The 18,084-nt window shown below is 40.5% G+C and overlaps 1 protein-coding gene across 1 annotated transcript in view; it reads left to right on the plus strand.

The window, feature by feature from the left end:
* The window catches only part of otofa (otoferlin a), a 69,740-nt gene that overhangs the window by 32,566 nt on the left and 19,090 nt on the right, over nucleotides 1–18,084 (plus strand). The window contains 14 exon segments of the mRNA XM_063902557.1: nucleotides 98–297; nucleotides 9,300–9,373; nucleotides 9,805–9,931; nucleotides 10,220–10,274; nucleotides 10,979–11,110; nucleotides 12,882–12,944; nucleotides 13,423–13,507; nucleotides 13,637–13,796; nucleotides 14,135–14,321; nucleotides 15,041–15,227; nucleotides 15,820–16,043; nucleotides 17,327–17,435; nucleotides 17,546–17,732; nucleotides 17,961–18,081. Of these exon segments, the coding sequence (XP_063758627.1) occupies nucleotides 98–297; nucleotides 9,300–9,373; nucleotides 9,805–9,931; nucleotides 10,220–10,274; nucleotides 10,979–11,110; nucleotides 12,882–12,944; nucleotides 13,423–13,507; nucleotides 13,637–13,796; nucleotides 14,135–14,321; nucleotides 15,041–15,227; nucleotides 15,820–16,043; nucleotides 17,327–17,435; nucleotides 17,546–17,732; nucleotides 17,961–18,081 (1,911 nt within the window).

The following is an 18,084-nucleotide window of genomic DNA, read 5'->3' on the forward strand; positions in this document are numbered from 1 at the left end:
TGCAGTTGTTGTTTCTCGTTATGACATGCCAAAAAGTCTTGTTAACTATCTGCGGATAACTTTGGCTGACTTTCATCTGCTTTCACGCTGTTTTCAGACCAGCGTTACCATAGAGATCAAATACCAGTCCATGGATGGCGCTGTGGGAGTGTGGAGCGACGGGGAGTTCCTGGATGTTCCTGACGACCGTGATGGGATGTTTGCCTTTGAAACCGAGAGCTTGCTGTCAGGGCAAAGCCACGGGTCTGGGACGCCTCCTGGAAGATCCTTACAGGGTTCCATACCAACCTTCAGGAAGTGAGTCGCACGCACACACGCACGCACGCACACACACACACACACACACACACACACACACACACACACACACACACACACACACACAGACTCTTTCTCCATTATTACTCGATGGTCTGACAGTGAATCAGCCTTTGAAATCCTGTCTGATTGGCCTCTGAATAGGGATTGGATGACTCCCCTCAACAGAAAACAAGATGTGTTGCTTAATTATGTACTTCAGTTTAAGAGATCATTAACAGTCCTACTGAGGCACACATTCATAATGTTATAAGATTGACAGATGGATTTAGTATTCACACATTGATGAGGCTTAAATGCTGTCCAGATGCTGTAACATCTGTTACTGTAATGGAACATGAAGGGTCCTGTGCTTAATTACAAGAGGAGAAACACCCCAAAAATATATTCGCCAAACACTGTTGACAAAACCCATTTAGGTTGGTGAAGAATTTGAATTAGACACGCAGGAAATGAAACTTTCAAGATATGACGTCTTAAATCAAGAGGAATAAAATGAGATTGAAGTTTGACAGAACTTGTTTTCAGTTTCCCTTCTTTTAAATGATCTGATCTATATATAGAAGTTATATTTGGCACACTAAAACCTAACTTAAAAAATTGTACAAACTGTGAAGTCTTAGTATGCAATGGTAAACGGACTGCATTTTTATGGCACATTTATAGTCTTTCCGAACGCTCATAGCGCTTGAGATATACAAGTCAGCATTCACCCATTCACACCCATTCTTACAGAAGCACAGCAATTTGGGTTTAAGTATCTTGCCCAAAGATACATCAACCGGTTTGACTGCAGGGACTGGGATCAACTCCTAACTTTCACACTAACTTTCCTAACTGCTGGATTACAAAAAGGTGTATAAAGTGTTTTTTTGGCTCTAAAGGCAGCTGCGTGAACTTGTTTTTTGATCTTATCCTTTGCCCTAAGTGAGTTGAGAGCCGTGAGTCAGCAGTGGTTGGGGCTGAAAACTGCAGGTTTGAAAATGAGAAGTTATCTTTGCTTCTAGCACAACACATCCACTCTGCAACTGAAGTGTCAGTGGCTGAGTTGCATTTTGGGTAATGTGGGTGGCAGGTTTTACAAAAGAACAAGGATGTGGGGTATAAAAGAGGACTGTCCCTTGTTCGTCCGACAGTGCTATAGTACATACAGTACATCACTGCTGGTTGAGTACTCTTTTAAGTATACACAAATAATGTGTTATAATAAAAACATTGTAGGAATGAAAGGAGTCGTTTTCCCAAAATCACTTAAGGGGTTACAAATAATGAATGGATTCGGTTGGCCCTGTGTGGATGCAAACCTCATCACATACTCAAATTGCAGGTAAAAGAAAAAAACATAGTAGCTGAAGTCGCATGGTGTGTTTACATTGCATTTTCAGTTAGTTAATAAAAACAGACGAGTACTCCAAGCCTCTACAAGGTTATATAGATTTGTTATGAACCCTGAAAGACCCTCAGCTCCTCCACAGCACTGCACCACACTGTGACTTAGTCTCGCTCTGTGTTCACTTGTCGTGATTCTGCTGAATATGTGTGAAATTATCTGTGGGTGGTATCGATTTCCAGTGAGAGTATCTGCACAGCCAGACCCCTAAATCCGTCATTATACAGTAATGTTGAATCTGCCTGTGAAGAATTGTGTATGTGCGAGGCTGAAGGCGCATGTTTGTCTTTTTGTTTGTTGACCCTGAACGGTGGAGTTGCACTGTCTTACAGCATAGAATCAAAAAACTGTTCATGTTCTGCCGATGTGAAACTCAGGCAGTGTTAAGACAATAGAACATTTGAATAATCTAACTTTTAGAGCATCCCACGGGTGTTACACAACATATCCAGTGTTTAGTTTCTGTTTCTGTGGAGAAATGCTGTAAAATAGTTCAATGAAAAGTGGGATGAAAGCAATCACCAAGCTCATGAGGTTTCCCATCAACTTTCATCACATTTCCTTAATGTTCTGTGGGTGAACCAGCTCTTTGTCCTTGCTGCTTGACAAGGGCACTTGTTCTGTAGTTGCCGTTTTTCCACAGAACTGTCAGTCAGACTTGCCAAGAGGTGCTCTAGGGCATTTGTCTGAAAAAAAAGTTGAGAGTTGTTGAGGAATTGCCAACTAACTCCCAGCAATCGCAACAAATTCCCTGCTCATGTATCTCACACCGGTGTTGGCCAGAATGATGGGCCTGTGGAAAGACTTTAATAGCCTTGCCACTTCTCATCCAAACCCCATTATAGCCTGAATTACCAGCTGCTCAGTGGATTTCAGCTTGAGAGGTTTTCAGAATTAAAAGTTGTAATGATGTTTCATTGTGTCCTGAGTTCTGTGGGCACTAAACGTTTCTTATTCTGGGATGGCAGTGTTAATGTGCAGGACGTGATAACCGGGGAGGACTCTCTTGTTCTTCTGGGAGGTGAAATCGGAGGAGGAGTAATAAATAAAAGGTCATAGACAGTTTAGCCTGGAGGTTTATTTCTTTAATCTCCGTTGAGTCCTTTTGATTTGTTTTGTTTGTTTGATTTACCTCCGCTGTCATGCAGATCTCAGCATTCTGCTGCCATAAGTCAGTTTAAAGGTCCCCTATTATGCAAAATGCACCTTTAGATGTCTTTTATACATAAATATGTGTCCCCGGTGTGTAAGGAGACTCACAAAGTGTCAGGAAATACAACCCTCTCTCTTTTCCTCCTTACCCACATCCCTAAAAACGGGGGTACAAACGAGCTGTTCCAGATTTGCTGCCGATATGACGTCATATACTGTAGGAAATGTGGGCTTGCTTTACATTGAACTCCTGGCAACGTCCCACCCACGTGACACGTCCCAACTTATCGTCCGCAATGTACAGTCAGCGAGCTGAATCCCCTCTGCAGCACCTCTGTGTCTCTGTGCAGGATGTCTGCAGGAGGGACTTGGAGTTTTTGTATATATAATACATATAATGTCTCTGTTCTAGTGGCAAACACTCAGAAGTGTTTCAGAAATAATGCTGGATGTGGTTTGGAACATAATATGGCATTTAATCACGGCAGCGTATAGCTGAGTTTCTCTGTTAGAACTTAAAGCTTTGAGAGTTAATGAGTTATATTTTTCATTTAATACACTTGAGAGACATGTAAACACAAAGTCCTCCCATTCACAAATACAGAATGGAAGAACAAACACACATGGTACTCGGTGTTCAGCCTAATGTTGTCTATTTCGGTTATATCACCTGCCTGACGCATAAAGGTCACGTATGCTGCTTACGGGAGATATTGGGCTTATTGCTGTTTTTCAGAGGGGAATTCACTTCATTATATCTGTTCAGTGTGACTGCCTGAGAGCCTGGTAGCTTGTTAAGGCATATTGGATCCTCCCCTGCCCCTTAATTGAGTGAAATTGAACCCAAAGTTGAACGTCCCTCTGCGACCACCTCTCCTCTCTGCGGCTTCTACATCGTCTCTGGCCCTGCAGAATGATTTATGGCGGTGCCCATGAAGCATATTGTGTTATCTGCGATACCACAATGAGCCGGCTTTGCAGGGGTTTTCTTATTCCTAATAAATAAATCACCCTCTGGGGGGTTTTACTGCCGGTGAAGCAGAATCTGCTGAATAGTGCATGCAGTAGAGCACATGTGCCAGACATGAAGAGAATGGGCTCCGATTGTCATTTGATCTGTGGACATCAAATGCTGGGAAAAAATGAACAAAGAGATGAAATGAGTTTGCATATTAGTGTGTGGTGCTACTTTGACACTGGTGCAACAGGCTAAGAGCAAAGGATCTTCTTCTTGTTCTTGTAAAAAAAATATTGATAAATAATTTGGCATTGCCTTACTGAAACTGAAATTGCTTTAAAGAGTCATTGTTTTTGTTCAAACCATTTTAATATGGAGGAATCATTTGCATAACATCAAATTGGCACACAAAGGAGACATTTCAGTCTGGCTGGAGCTTCTGCTGAAAGAATTTACTGAAACAAGTGTTGAATTATTTATTAAAATGTTCTGCTTGTGATTCATTTGTCCATAAGTGTAATTTGCTGTGTCTTCAAAGACAGCTCCGGCATCACATGTTGATAATGTATCATCACATGCAGTACGATGCAGGTGTTGCAGGCCTTTTATCTCACTGCAGCACTGACTCCCTGTGGAAACATCCATAACAACAGATATGTCAGCTAAAACCCAAACATTCTGTTGTTTTACAGGATAGATGTATTCACTTTATATGTGTATTTTGTGCCTACGGTGCTCCACTTTTTAGAACTCTATGTATTTATTGTACACTGTTACAAGTCGTCTGCTTGGCGAATGCAGTAAGTTCTTGTCAGCAAATGAAAACCCTTCAGATCACTGAGTCGAAACATTGCTGACACACTTGGAAAACAGATTGTACTTTACAGATCTCACTTTAAGAATGATTGAGTTTCACATTTTTTATCTATACACTCAAATTACAATGGGATTTTTCATTATCAATGTGCTAGGTTTTACATTATCTGAAGTATATACTGTTATCTGTTCTCTTTCTCTCACTCTGCAGAGACAGATGCTGGATGGAAGCAGCTATCTCTTGAATTTTTGACATCCCTTCTTTCTCCTCGTGTAGCTTGTATGGCCCTGGGACTCCTCTTTGTTGTTTTCAGCGCTGCTCTTGTGTTTGCTGTGCTTCGCAGTGGAACATCTTTTCCCAAGCTTTCGTGATAGTACGGCATGTTAGCTCCTCTTGTTGTTTTTCTGTTCCAAGCCCTGATGTGGGAGCAGACAATGACATACCTCCCGGGGTAATCCCAGTTTCTGCATCACCTGTGTGTCCCAGATAGGAGTAAGGATCTCAGAGCTGTTCTTCTCATTAGAAATCATTACTTTTAGGAATTCTTAAAAGTACATTTCTTTGGAAGACATCTTAGGGATGTTGTGAAAAAAGGGACATTTTGTTCTAAAAGCCTTTAAAGTAGTCTGAGTCATATTGTATTTCCAGACCAGTTGATGCAGTAACAGACTAAAAAATGCAAGAGAGCTATTTGGAGTGAATTTTAAAATTTTAGCAGTGATGGCTATTCATAGAAAAAGTGGTTTTGTAATGTGCATTCTCTTAGTCCTACTTCATGTTCCTCTACCATCCTCCCTTTCTTCCTCAGTCTGCATTATGCAGATGATGTATCACACACACAATCGCACTGTAAAATATGGTGGAGGTGTATGTTTTCTTTAGATTAATGCACACACAAAAAAAAGCCCATATCCCTTTTTGATGTTTTGTTTGTGCTATGTAGGCCATCAAGGCTCTAAGCACGCTTTTTTTCAAGGTGTGAGGGCATTAAACTTGCATTAGGTTCTTACTGTGTGACACTAATGAGGGTAACGTTATGAGCAAACATTTGCAAGATCACAGGCATACCAAATAGCTGTTTCAATTAACGTTCTGACTGGTAAATAAGGCAGCTACCCAAAAGCAGAACTTGAGAAGGCCTATATCACAGGGGTAAATTATATTGATGCTCCATTTTATCTGTTGTTGACATGTAGATGTAGATGTCTCACTGCATTTAAAGTTAAAAAGTTGGAAAACATACTTACTCGGTGCCCTGTGCTGCAGAATTGTCTGCAGCACAGGGCACCAAGTAAAGTAATTATAGGTATTTCTAGAATTAAGGAGAAAGTATTTAGAGCGAGAGCGCTGCAGAGCATTCAATAAACTTTCAGGAAAGAGAGTTGTGGTTTTGTGAGAGTTTTCTACCCCCTACTGTGTTATCGGCTAGAACGGATCGTAGTCTGGCTCCAGTCCAGTGGATGCGGGAAGCTCTGATATGTGTGCATCCACTTTATGTGTGAGAGAGAAAGGAGGAACAGGTGTGTAGGAGATCTCACTGAGCTCCTTTCAGCAGTGCCCCCAGAGCAGTACGGACAGTATATGTCAATGAATTATTGATCAATGGTGGTTGTTTCTATCTTCCACCAAATTTTCAAAGGAATTCCACATTTCGACAATATTGAGCATATCATTCAGAGTAACTCCTCTGCCCTCACAGTGTGGGCAGGTGCACAGCTATACTGCAAGCTTAAATAAAGTTTAAGTTTAAGACAGAAGTTGGTCATTGACATTTTTACTGATTGCCACACAACTTATCAATGAAAGTGATTACATTTGGAGAAATACCACAAATATGAGTTAAAAGTGTGTATGTTTTCAAAGTTCAAAGCCCTGCTCTCTAAACTGCATTTTACACACCCACACTCTGCTCCTGACACTGCTTTACATGTACATCTTTGATATGCTCATCCCTGTGGGGAAGATGTTTCATGCACAGTTTGAGACCCTGTTTATGGCGCTGATGGAAGTCAAGCTGCAAGGTATGGGCGAATAACCCTGGGAATCATTCAGCTTGAGTTAGATAAGAGGCAACTTATTCATGCTCTCATGTATTATTGATTTTCGCACAATAACCCCCAGACATGCATTACAGTTCATGCTCAGCATGTGCAACAGGTTCATATGGTGCCTGAGAACTCTGTTTTTTTAAATATGCAAAAGCTGTAATCTTGTTCTCTCCAAATCTGCAACACATACTGTAGCTTCACGTCTCATTCAAAGCTCTTGTGTGTTTGCTTGTTGTTCAGTTATAATTTGCAGTCACTGATGCATTTATGGTGCGTAGTATTTCAGATCAAAGAAAAAGAAGAAAGAGGAATTAATGGTTTTAACTTTCTACTTCTCTAAATTCTAGAACTTTACTTTCCTCTGCATTTTCTTTCTAAGGTTAAGTGTTCATTTGCATATTTCTATTCACTCTAATTCCCACTTGTGAACTGGAATTTGCCTTCTCACTGATATATTTGATGGATGCAGTTTGTCATTAAATCTGCATCGAGGGATGACTCAAGTGAAAAACTTTCAAGGTACATCTCCTTTGAAACTCGAGGCCAGGCTTGGTGCTGACAGAATGTGTGTTTGATGTTTGTCCTTGTATTCACTCTCGACATCGCTTGGCAACTGAAAGAAAATTATTAGAGGGAGACAAGTATGATGCTTGAATATGTATATTCTCTCAAATCTCCTCTCTTTTGGTCGACCATTACTGTTCTTGTGCAGGTGATGCTGTTCTTGCTGCCAACAGAGTAGCAGCAGATCACAGTCTTTACCTGCTATGACTAAATTGCCTTCTGCCCAACTGCTGACCTCTCTGTGAAGAAAAGGCAGAAATGATATGATATTTTTATTCTGCCAAAAAGTGACTGCCACTTGTGTGCCAAAAGCATGACTTTACAATCAGAAAACGTTGAAGACATATTAAGATATTAATGTTTACTCCTGTTATTAAAAGGTGCCATTTTTACTCTGCGATGACTCTCACGGATTTTACCAATCACTCAGTTGCTGCCACTAACATCTGCATTATTAGTTGACCTTCATATCACTTTTATATGAACAGAGCCAGACATACTTCAACTACAATCTTCTTTGGTGGTGTTCAGAGCCCCACCCCCTCCTTCCTCTTTTCCCCCTCCTCCTCTCTCTGTATGTACAGCCATGTACCTCCACCTCTTCCTCTCTCCCTCCCTTCCTCTCTCCTGGGCATCTTTCATCTTGCATGGCTGGTCTGGAGGATGTGCACCTGACAGGTGAACAGTATGGAAATATAGTTCCAAGTAAAAGGAAGCTCCCGCAGGATTTTTTTGGGGGGCAGATTTATTGTGATCGACCTCTCTGTGGAGTTCAGTAGGGCTGTCTTTCATGTGGTACGTATAAAACATATTGTGTGTTTGTTTTGGTAGCTTATTGTTGAATCATAGATTGGGTAGGATAGCAAGCTTGACTGGATAACTGGAACACCAGATTTTGCAATTAACTAGAGCTGCAACTTACATTAATTTAATCATCAACAAATTGGTTTTCCAGTTAGTTAATTCATTATGTAGTCTATTAAATGTACAAATCGCCTACATCTTCCGCAGATTGGGTTATTGATTCACTAATTGATTCAGGGTTTCAGTAACAATCAACAGAGTTTATTTTAAATGTATTTTGTCAATGTGTTTTGCATTCATGTACTAATATTTCATCAACTCACACATCATCTGGTCACAATCCGAATCAGAAATCCTTTAGTAGTGCCACAGCGGGGAAATTTACATTTGTTACAGCAAAAGTAGCATAGACGCAAAAGTGGATAGCTCGTAAAAAAAACAGCCCTTTAAATGATATTGTATTGCATGCAGGCTGAGAGCCCAAGTGCACATTTTCAGGTGTGCTCAGCCTTGATTTCACTGGAAAAGTTTTTACATTTGGATTCTTTCTATTCATTCCGATTACCATGCCTCAAGGCTTTTACTTTTAAATCCCTCTTGGCTCTTAGCCATGAACCCATCAATTGTCTATATCCAACGGAATGAGGTTAAAGGTTGCCTCTTGAATAACGAGGGAAAGATCAAAGCAGAAATTAAACTCTGATACACTCGGCTGTGCTTGGGGAAACAAAAGGAAAGCCTTCCTATTCATTAATTCCCTGACATGGATCCATATCCGCAGCAAATTGGACGGTCACACTCATTTTTAATTATTAAGTCCCCTCATTTGTCGTCTCGCTGATGACATCACCAGCTCTTTGTTGATGTGGTGATATATGATCCAGATATTATCAATGTGGAGACACCGGATACTCTTTGTTATGAGATTGAGGGTCTGGAGAGTTGGTGATGGGGTGAAGGGGGATTAAATCCACATGAAGTAAATGTCTAGCCGAGTTAAAAAGACGTCCATGACAAACGTTGTGGTGTTGGGTTGCATTTTGATTGTGTCCACGAGAGGTTCATGGGGTTTTCAGCTTGAGGCAAGTTCAGTACAAAGTTTTATCAGTATCAATTTCTCTTTTTGGTTTTGAGTGTGCTGATGGGCAATGAATTTGATGAGAACGGAATCATAAATTTCACTTTCATGATACACTGTATGTTCCCTCTCTTTGTCCTCCTATCTGCTGTCTCTATCTCCTCCCTCAGAGCAGGGAAGGGAGTTTTCTCAGCCATGAAGCTCGGCAAGATTAAGAGCTCTAAGGACGATCACAAGAAAGCAGGTATAACCATCAAGACACAAGACAAGGCCCATTTTAACCCAAAACAAATCATTGAAGTTTCTAGATGGTATTATGATTATGTTAATTCACAGTTTATATTTAAATGTATAACATATTTAAACTAAGCAGACAAATAAAGGCCCATTAGGTTACTGAAGTCTCGGCCCGACCTCCCTGGGAATGTTTTTACCCAGACTCTAAAATAAACTAGTGGAATATATACATTGGTAATTTAAAAATAAGTTCTGGAATAAACCTATTGACTGTTTTCAATTGCATAATGTAAACCCCCCTAAACTTTCACAGAAAATAGAGAAGACATGACCTCAGTCTACTCATTAGAAGTCACTGCTGTGGTCCTACCAGCATAACATATTCTGTTGGCTCTGGTGATGGTCTGCATTGGTTCTGATTATGATTTTGTCGCTCAGATGAGCCGGCGGTCCTGGAAATGGAGGACCTGGACAGAAAGGCAATGCGTCTTGCCGGGACAGTGGACCCAGACACCATCTCCCTGGCCTCCGTCACCGCCGTCACGACCAACGTCTCCAACAAGAGGTCTGTTTCTACTCCACATGCACACACACACACACACACACACACACACACACACACACACACACACATCCTTAATGCAAACTCAAACTGCTGATGGTGCAGGATAACTTGGTTGAGTAAGAATACCATTTTTTCAATAATCACATTCATTCTGGGAGAATGGAAAAACAGGAGCATACACAATTTAAGATTCAAACGTGGGACTGAGTTTGTAATCATCTGCCACCTCGGTTTTCAGTGTTGGAGCACAGGAGAAAGTTATAACCAAATTGTGTTGTGTTTCTGAAGGTCGAAGCCAGATATCAAGATGGAGCCAAGCTCTGGACGCCCAGTGGATTATCAGGTGTGTGTTTGTGTGTGATTCTGATGTACAACTGGCAGGATGATTTGAAAGAGGAAGAAGCCAAATTACATCTTCCATGTGAACGCAGAAGATGCTAACCTTTCGGCTACCCTTATTAGAAAAATTATGCATCATTTTGGAAAAACACATTCTAGACACCGCTGTCATACAGTATATGCACCAAAACCACAGCAATTTATCTCCACAACATCAAAGAATATAAATAATAGAATAATTGTGGACACAGTGCAACTGTCCTCCCATACTCGCGGCCTATGTTCATGGCCCATTTTATTTAAGAACATTATGGATACATTAATTCACCAGACTGAAAGCCTGGATGAATCCTAGGGTGCAGACTTCCTTTTCTTTGTAGTTTTCTCTCTCTTCATTATCTAAGTACTAATTAGACCAGAGGGATATTACTTGGATGAAGATGCCTTTAACTCAGGCCTAGTTTGTCCATCCAACGCTACATTTGCCTGGGGAGATTTCTGAGAGGCCAATAAAGCGTAATCTTGCAAAATCACTCCTTGTCTGGAATCAGAATCATTAATTTTGGAGAGGTCAATTTGTTTGTGTTGTGCTTTAAATTGTCCTACAGGGAGGTGCTCCATTGTTACATGATTTATGATGATTGTATTACTGCCACTGTTGGAGATCAATCTGGGAGTCATATCTCATGTGCTAATGTCTCCCTTCAGATCAGCATCACTGTGATCGAGGCCCGGCAGCTCATAGGCCTCAACATGGACCCTGTGGTGTGTGTGGAGGTTGGAGACGAGAAGAAGTACACGTCGATGAAGGAGTCCACCAACTGCCCCTACTACAATGAGGTGAGAGCCTTTTACTGTAATACATACAAGTTTAACCTGCAAAAAGGCAACTTTAAGCTAAATATTACCTTCCTTTTTACCTCTGAATGTCAGTTCAATTTGTTCCTCCTGTTCTTCATTTTGTTTCTTCATCATAAACAATCACATTCCCAAGGCGGATGCTATTCTTTATATCCTATGCAGTATTCCAGTCATACTTTTAAGTTGGCATAATCTACCTTAAATCACATTATGGCTGATACTGACTGAGATGTGTTGTTGAAAATAACAATAGCACTCCCATTAGATGTAAATATAGGCAGGTAAAAATCCTACTACAGTATATAAAATGTATTGTAGTGTTAATACAGTAAACAAGCTACAGTGGTGGATGATTAAGTCCTGTAAAATATTATGACAATGTTTGTTTTGTACTTAATAACTAATGCCAAACAATGGAGAAATGTGTATTAGCTCCTTCAGTAACCCCAGAAATATTGCCTGCTTTCAGTAGCATTTCTTAATGTGAATATATGAGTTGCAAAACCAAGTTATATTGGATAAAACCTGAAACAACATGATAGGTGTGACAGAGTACATTTATCTTATCAAAGTGGTAGTGTAAGAGCAGGTGTTTCTCATCAAGAAGACATCTTTAGTGCCTTTTTGTTTTTTTCCTGCAACCAAACGCTCACACAGTGTGTACAGCTGTGAGGGCTCTCTTTGTGATGTAATGATTTATTGACTTTGAAATACTACACTTTAAGCTCTTAACTAGAGTGTTCCTGAACAGCAGAGGATCTCTCCCAATAGTAAGTGTTGGCAGTGGCGACGGTCGTGCAGAGCTTAAAGAGGACATCTGTCTGCTATTGATTCCTTCTGTTGGTGTGAAGACCCCCTGCGGACAAACACACTGGAAACCAGAGTGATCAAGATAATAGTCTTCCTTGCTTTCATTCCAAGTATGCAGAACCTCTTGTGTGTTCAGAGCCCGTGCTGCTCTTTCAGATAAATTCACACACATTTTCATCTGAAATGCGTTGCAGTGGAACTACTATCATCCCTGGTCTTTCAAGGTGTATTCATAATATTGCAATCACTACATCATCATGAAAGCTATAATGTCACCCCATTTCATCAGCCATGTCCTGTTGTTGCTCTGCTTAGTCTTTCTTTTAGAATACATATTTTATCCTGTACTAACAGAGCATACATTTAGTGTTATGAATAACTTTCAAAATCCAGTAGAAAGGATGAAAGAGTGAGTGATGCAGGCAGGGATCAGTGTGTGATATGTGGCCCATGGTTAGAGATGTCGCCTGCAGGAAAGTCACTGATGTGCAGTTGTGAAGAATCTGGCTGTGCCCTGTGTGATTCTTTCCTCTATTGTCAACAAACGCACACAAAAGAAGACAAACAAAGAGGAACTACAAAGTCTCACGGCACACCTGAGTTTTTCCTGTGTCTCTGTACCCTGCACAGCCCCTGGACAGATGTATATTATAGCAGCATCAATACACTGATACCGGAACACCTACATGAAAGGTGTGATGAAACTTTAAATCAGACATTGCTTTAAGCTGCTCATCTTTGCTTGAGAACTGAAAGCCTGAGGGGTTAGCGCTGTGATGTGGCTACAGTATGATGTGCTATGAAGGTGAACTCTGCACTGGATTTAAAGGTTACCTGGCATATTTTATTCCCACAGCAAATCTGAAGAAAATAATGTGTTATCTAGTAGAATAAGGAATACGTTTTGGGCAAACCTTTTTTTTTCTTCTACTCTCTGCAGTATTTCGTCTTTGACTTCCACGTCCCACCTGACGTCATGTTTGATAAGATCATCAAGATCTCGGTAAGTAATCTGTACACCAAAAGTTCACACTGCAATACCACCCCATTTTCTCCTCTTTTGTAAGTGTTTAGTGAACACTACATATTTTACATTGCACTTCAGGTTCTGCTTGAGAGCACTTGGCTGCATGATTTTATATTTTAATGAGAAAAACATTGCCTTTTTTCAAGAAAAACTCCCTTAGTACTTAAGAGTTGATATCGCCCCCTGTGGTATGTGTAGTTAAGTTTGAGGATATTCAATTATATTGCGGGTTATTGCATTAAAGTGATTAATGAATGATCTAAGAGAGTAACTGATCACGTTTAATGTGAAATGGTGAAGACATTATGCAGCCCCTAGTTAAACATAAAGACTGTGGCCATCTGTCTCTCTCTAAAACTCAAACCCTTCTGAATTATTTATGGCCAATGCAATGGTGGATCTTTCAGAGTTCCCTCTCTGTTTAAATATTTCATCCTCAATTCTGTCTCCACAGGTTATTCACTCTAAAAATCTTCTTCGGAGTGGGACCTTGGTGGGGAACTTCAAGATGGATGTTGGGACTGTTTACTCTCAGCCTGGTAAAATGAATAACTGATCATAAAATACAGGCATAGTCTAATGGAGAATGAGAATGCATTTTGTCTTTTGCTCAATGCCAAGTGAAACTGGATTGAATAAATTCAGTTTTTAATTGATATTTATCCTAGAGCACCAGTTTTACCACAAATGGGCCATCATGTCTGATCCTGACGACATAACAGCGGGGTGTAAAGGATATGTGAAGTGTGACATCGCTGTGGTCGGGAAGGGAGACAACATCAAGACCCCACACAAAGCCAACGAGACTGATGAAGACGACATAGAGGGGTAATGAGCTGTGACGGATGCGTTTCTGATTTAATTCATTCAAAAGAATATTGAACATTTCCATTTTACTCTTGTGAAGTCCTATAACAGATATGTTAACACTTAAATAATGAGGGTTTCTATTAAAGTATGTCTCAGAGTATAACAAGATACTCAATATTCAACTTTTTTACCCCTTTGACATTTGACATAACTGTGTTATAGTTACTGTTACTGGTCATTCTCCAACACCAAGAATCTTTTGAAACCTTTTTTTCCACAAGCTGTACTTTTCTGAAGTGTAATCAATAACTCCACGATCTATCCAAATTGGTTTTTGTGCTGCTGTTTGTTTGCAGGAACCTCCTGCTCCCAGAGGGCATTCCAGCTGAGAGGCAGTGGGCGAGGTTTTATGTGAAGATCTACCGCGCTGAGGGGCTTCCCAAGATGAACACCAACATCATGGCTAATGTGAAAAAGGCCTTCATAGGAGAAAACAGAGACCTGGTCGACCCCTATGTTCAAGTGCAGTTTGCTGGGCAGAAAGTAATTACCACCACATCCTGCAGTCCTCCTATACTGTGCTACTTTTCTAGGGATGTTGGCACTCCGGAGAGATCAATATATAAAGCTTCCCTACAATACCTGTGGTTTTGTTAATGCATGCATTTGTATGATTGATTCTCCTGGACAGTTAAAGCTTAACGAAATAGTTTAACTAATCTCTCTCTATATAAGTATCATTATAAGGGAGAAGCATAATGAAATCATATCATAGTTTAATTCATAAAACCATTAGGTACCCATAGTTTTACTGCCTTTAATTGAAATCAATTATTCTTTTCAGTTTTACAGTATTTTGCGTGCAAACGTTCCTCCTTTTTGTTTAGACAGGATTTTATTTCTGGCCAAGGGAACAAGTTCAATAACACAAAGATGAACTTTTCTACTAAATAAACTGTAGCGCTGACAAATAACTACTTGATATGTCTTACTTATATTAACTTTTGGTGAGCAGCACAACACATTTTTACACAAAGCAAAGACTGAAACTCATCCTGCATAACTTATATCTAAATGTTCTGTCTTTGCAAAAAGTATAAGCACAGGAAAAGTTACAGCATATTGATATTCTTCCAATTAATTTTGGGACGCGCTTAAAACATATGCATTTAGATTTACTACTTTCTGAACGGTCAAAAGGAGTCAATAAGTAGAACAGCTCAGTGCTTGTTCCTAGGAGTTTCTCCTTCATGTGTCTCCAGGGGAAGACGTCTGTCCAGAAAAGCAGTTATGAGCCCATCTGGAACGAGCAGGTCGTCTTCACCGAGCTGTTCCCTCCACTCTGCAAACGCTTGAAGGTCCAGATACGAGACTCGGATAAGGTCAACGACGTCGCCATAGGAACCCATTTTGTTGACCTACGCAAGATATCAAATGAAGGTGACAAAGGTAAGTCAACACACACGGTTGGTCTGGTTAGAGATTATTAGCTGTCAGGTACACTAATTAGTCAATCTTAACTAGTTGTATTTCACCGTACGCGGTAATTAGCTGGGCTTTGTGAACCGGACCACATGACCCACCTGACCCCTTGCTAATGGCTGTATGAATTCCGTGGAAGACATTAAAATTGACTTGCAATCAATACATACATCTGCATATATTTAATCCCTACACACCAGGGATGCTGTCACATTTATAGATGGAGGAAAATTGAGTGAGCATGACCAGTAAAACCTTGCAGAAACTCAAAAATAATGAACTTGCAATGAAAAAACATTCGATATCCACACTGTTTTCCTCACAACAGCCCACTAAACCGCTTAGCTTAAAATAGTACTCACATAAAGCAAACAGTGATTCATTTAAATCTGTTTTTAAACAATGGCTTGATGAAAATGAGATTGATTTGACTAATACTAAGCCCCAAGAAGGATCATAGGTGTGTTTGATGCTCTGGATGTTGATACTTAAAAACCCTTAAATAAAATTGCCAAAGGGTTCTCATATATATATTTCCTTTTCCCTTTACCTTCTCCAGGATTCCTGCCCACCATGGGTCCGGCTTGGGTCAACATGTACGGGTCGACGCGTCAGTACACTCTGATGGACGAGCACCAGGACCTGAATGAGGGTCTTGGAGAAGGCGTGTCCTTCAGAGCTCGTCTCCTCATCTCTATGGCCGTGGAGATCTTGGACACCACTTCACCTGAGCTCATGAGCTCCACCGAGGTGCAGGCAGAGGGTGTGTCCAACATCTCAGAGGTGAGAAGATCTGATACAGCTGAGTGGGTCTCTCTGACGTAACTGTTAGAGGATATTATATAAGGTAATTGACCGATTCCTTTCTTATACTTTAGAAATTCAATACATTCAATGAAAAAAGGATATATGACTTCCCCTGACCTCCTGACCCCACAACAAATAGTGTGATGCTGCTATACACCATCCAAGTGGCACGTATGCAGTTCACTGCTCATCAGGGAAATCAGCAACATTAGATGCCTCGCTTCAGGGCATGTTTGCCAGCAATTCGACCCCTTGGCTGTTGGTGTTGTTAATGTGTCCCCTGGGAACCTCAGTCATTGATGCCAGTATGAGTCTGTGCCAGTTGTCAAGCACTTTGCTTTCCAGGAGGGACAGCTTAATCATTTAATCAAAGAAGGGGTTTATCCTGAGGTGATGCACTTCTGAAATGTATCTACACTCTGAATATTGAACTTCAGATTGGTTGTGTTCATTACTTGTTATCTACATCTAAAGTAATAGTGAGTTCATAATTGGATTTAAAACGAAGGAACAAGGAAATTGGCTGACTTTGGAGGTGCGACAGAAAACAACTATTATCTCTTACTTGGAGAATAAGAGTGTTTTCTCTGGGATCAAGGTGCAACGTAAATAAGTAACACTTACACAACACAACCCTGAGCCTGCAGATGTGTTGACAACAAGGTAAAATAATTTAAATTTAAATATAAATTGTGAAAACAGCATTCTAGTTGAGTCATTGTAGACACTGAAGACACTGAAGACACAACATATTTGGGCATGCAAGGACAACTACTTGATACTATGGGAACTCTTTTGTTATTTGTGTTTAGTCTTTTCCTTTTTTAATAATTGTTTGTATATGCTTGCATCCAAAAGTTTAAAAAACACAATCAATGTGACTAGGTGTCATTCAAAGTGAAATCACTATGAGTCCAGCAAACATGTGTACAGGATGTCGGCGGCTGTGTGCCTAGCTCTATTGTTTCTTAGAGATATAATGATATATTGCTCAAAATGAGTATTATTAAATATTTAATAACAAACACATGAATGAATAAAATTGAGGCAGAAAATAATGTTGAAATGAGTGCACTTACAGATGTAATGTTCAATTGGAATGGCTCAGTAACTCAGAGTGGAGGCAGGGTGTTTAATGAGCGCGGTGAAGTACAGAGAAGAGCAAAAGCTGCCGTTATTCTTTCCCAGACTCCACAATAAAATGAATGCCCCTCAGGCCAATGAAAATGTTACACTGTTTTTTCTCCCCTCTTCATCAGAGTGCCACTGGGAAAATGGACGAGTTCTTCCTCTTTGGTTCCTTCCTGGAGGCCACCATGATCGACAGGAAGATCGGAGACAAACCCATAAGTTTTGAAATCACAATAGGTAACCTTTTTCCAATTCCTGTTAATATTGAGCTGCCCTCCACACGTTTGCAATATGAAAGAGAAATTAGACATTGTAATAAAGTAGTGCAATGTTCCGTCCCCAAACAGGTAACTACGGCAACCAGATAGATGGTGTAAGCAAACCTTCCTCGGCGAAGAAGAAGAAGAAAGACGGGGGGAATGAGGAAGAGGAGAACGAGCTCATACAGAACTCCAGTGAGGACGAGGCGGACGAGGAAGCAGACCTGATGTCGGTCTCCTCCACTCCTCCAATGAGGCCCGTCATCACCGACAGGTCAGGGGTTAGAGGTCAAGCTCAACAATGCTCAGAAAAGCCATGTCTGATATACTGCTGATGAAGTTTAACGGAAATGTACATCCTTTACAAATGTTTGAGAAAGTGAACGTCGGGAGCAGACTGCATGCAAGGATGGGACATTCTTCCCAACACTTTACACATTGAAGTAAACATTATGTTTAGTACGTAAGGTAAGGACCAACTCTTTTTGTTTGTACTTTACAGGAATTATTTCCATCTTCCCTACTTTGAAAAGAAGCCATGTGTCTACATCAAAAGCTGGTGGCAGGACCAGAGGAGACGACTTTACAACTCCAACATGATGGACAAGATCGCTGACAAGCTGGTT

The sequence above is a fragment of the Eleginops maclovinus genome, chromosome 15 (genome assembly GCF_036324505.1).
Source record: "Eleginops maclovinus isolate JMC-PN-2008 ecotype Puerto Natales chromosome 15, JC_Emac_rtc_rv5, whole genome shotgun sequence".
Taxonomy (NCBI): domain Eukaryota; kingdom Metazoa; phylum Chordata; class Actinopteri; order Perciformes; family Eleginopidae; genus Eleginops; species Eleginops maclovinus.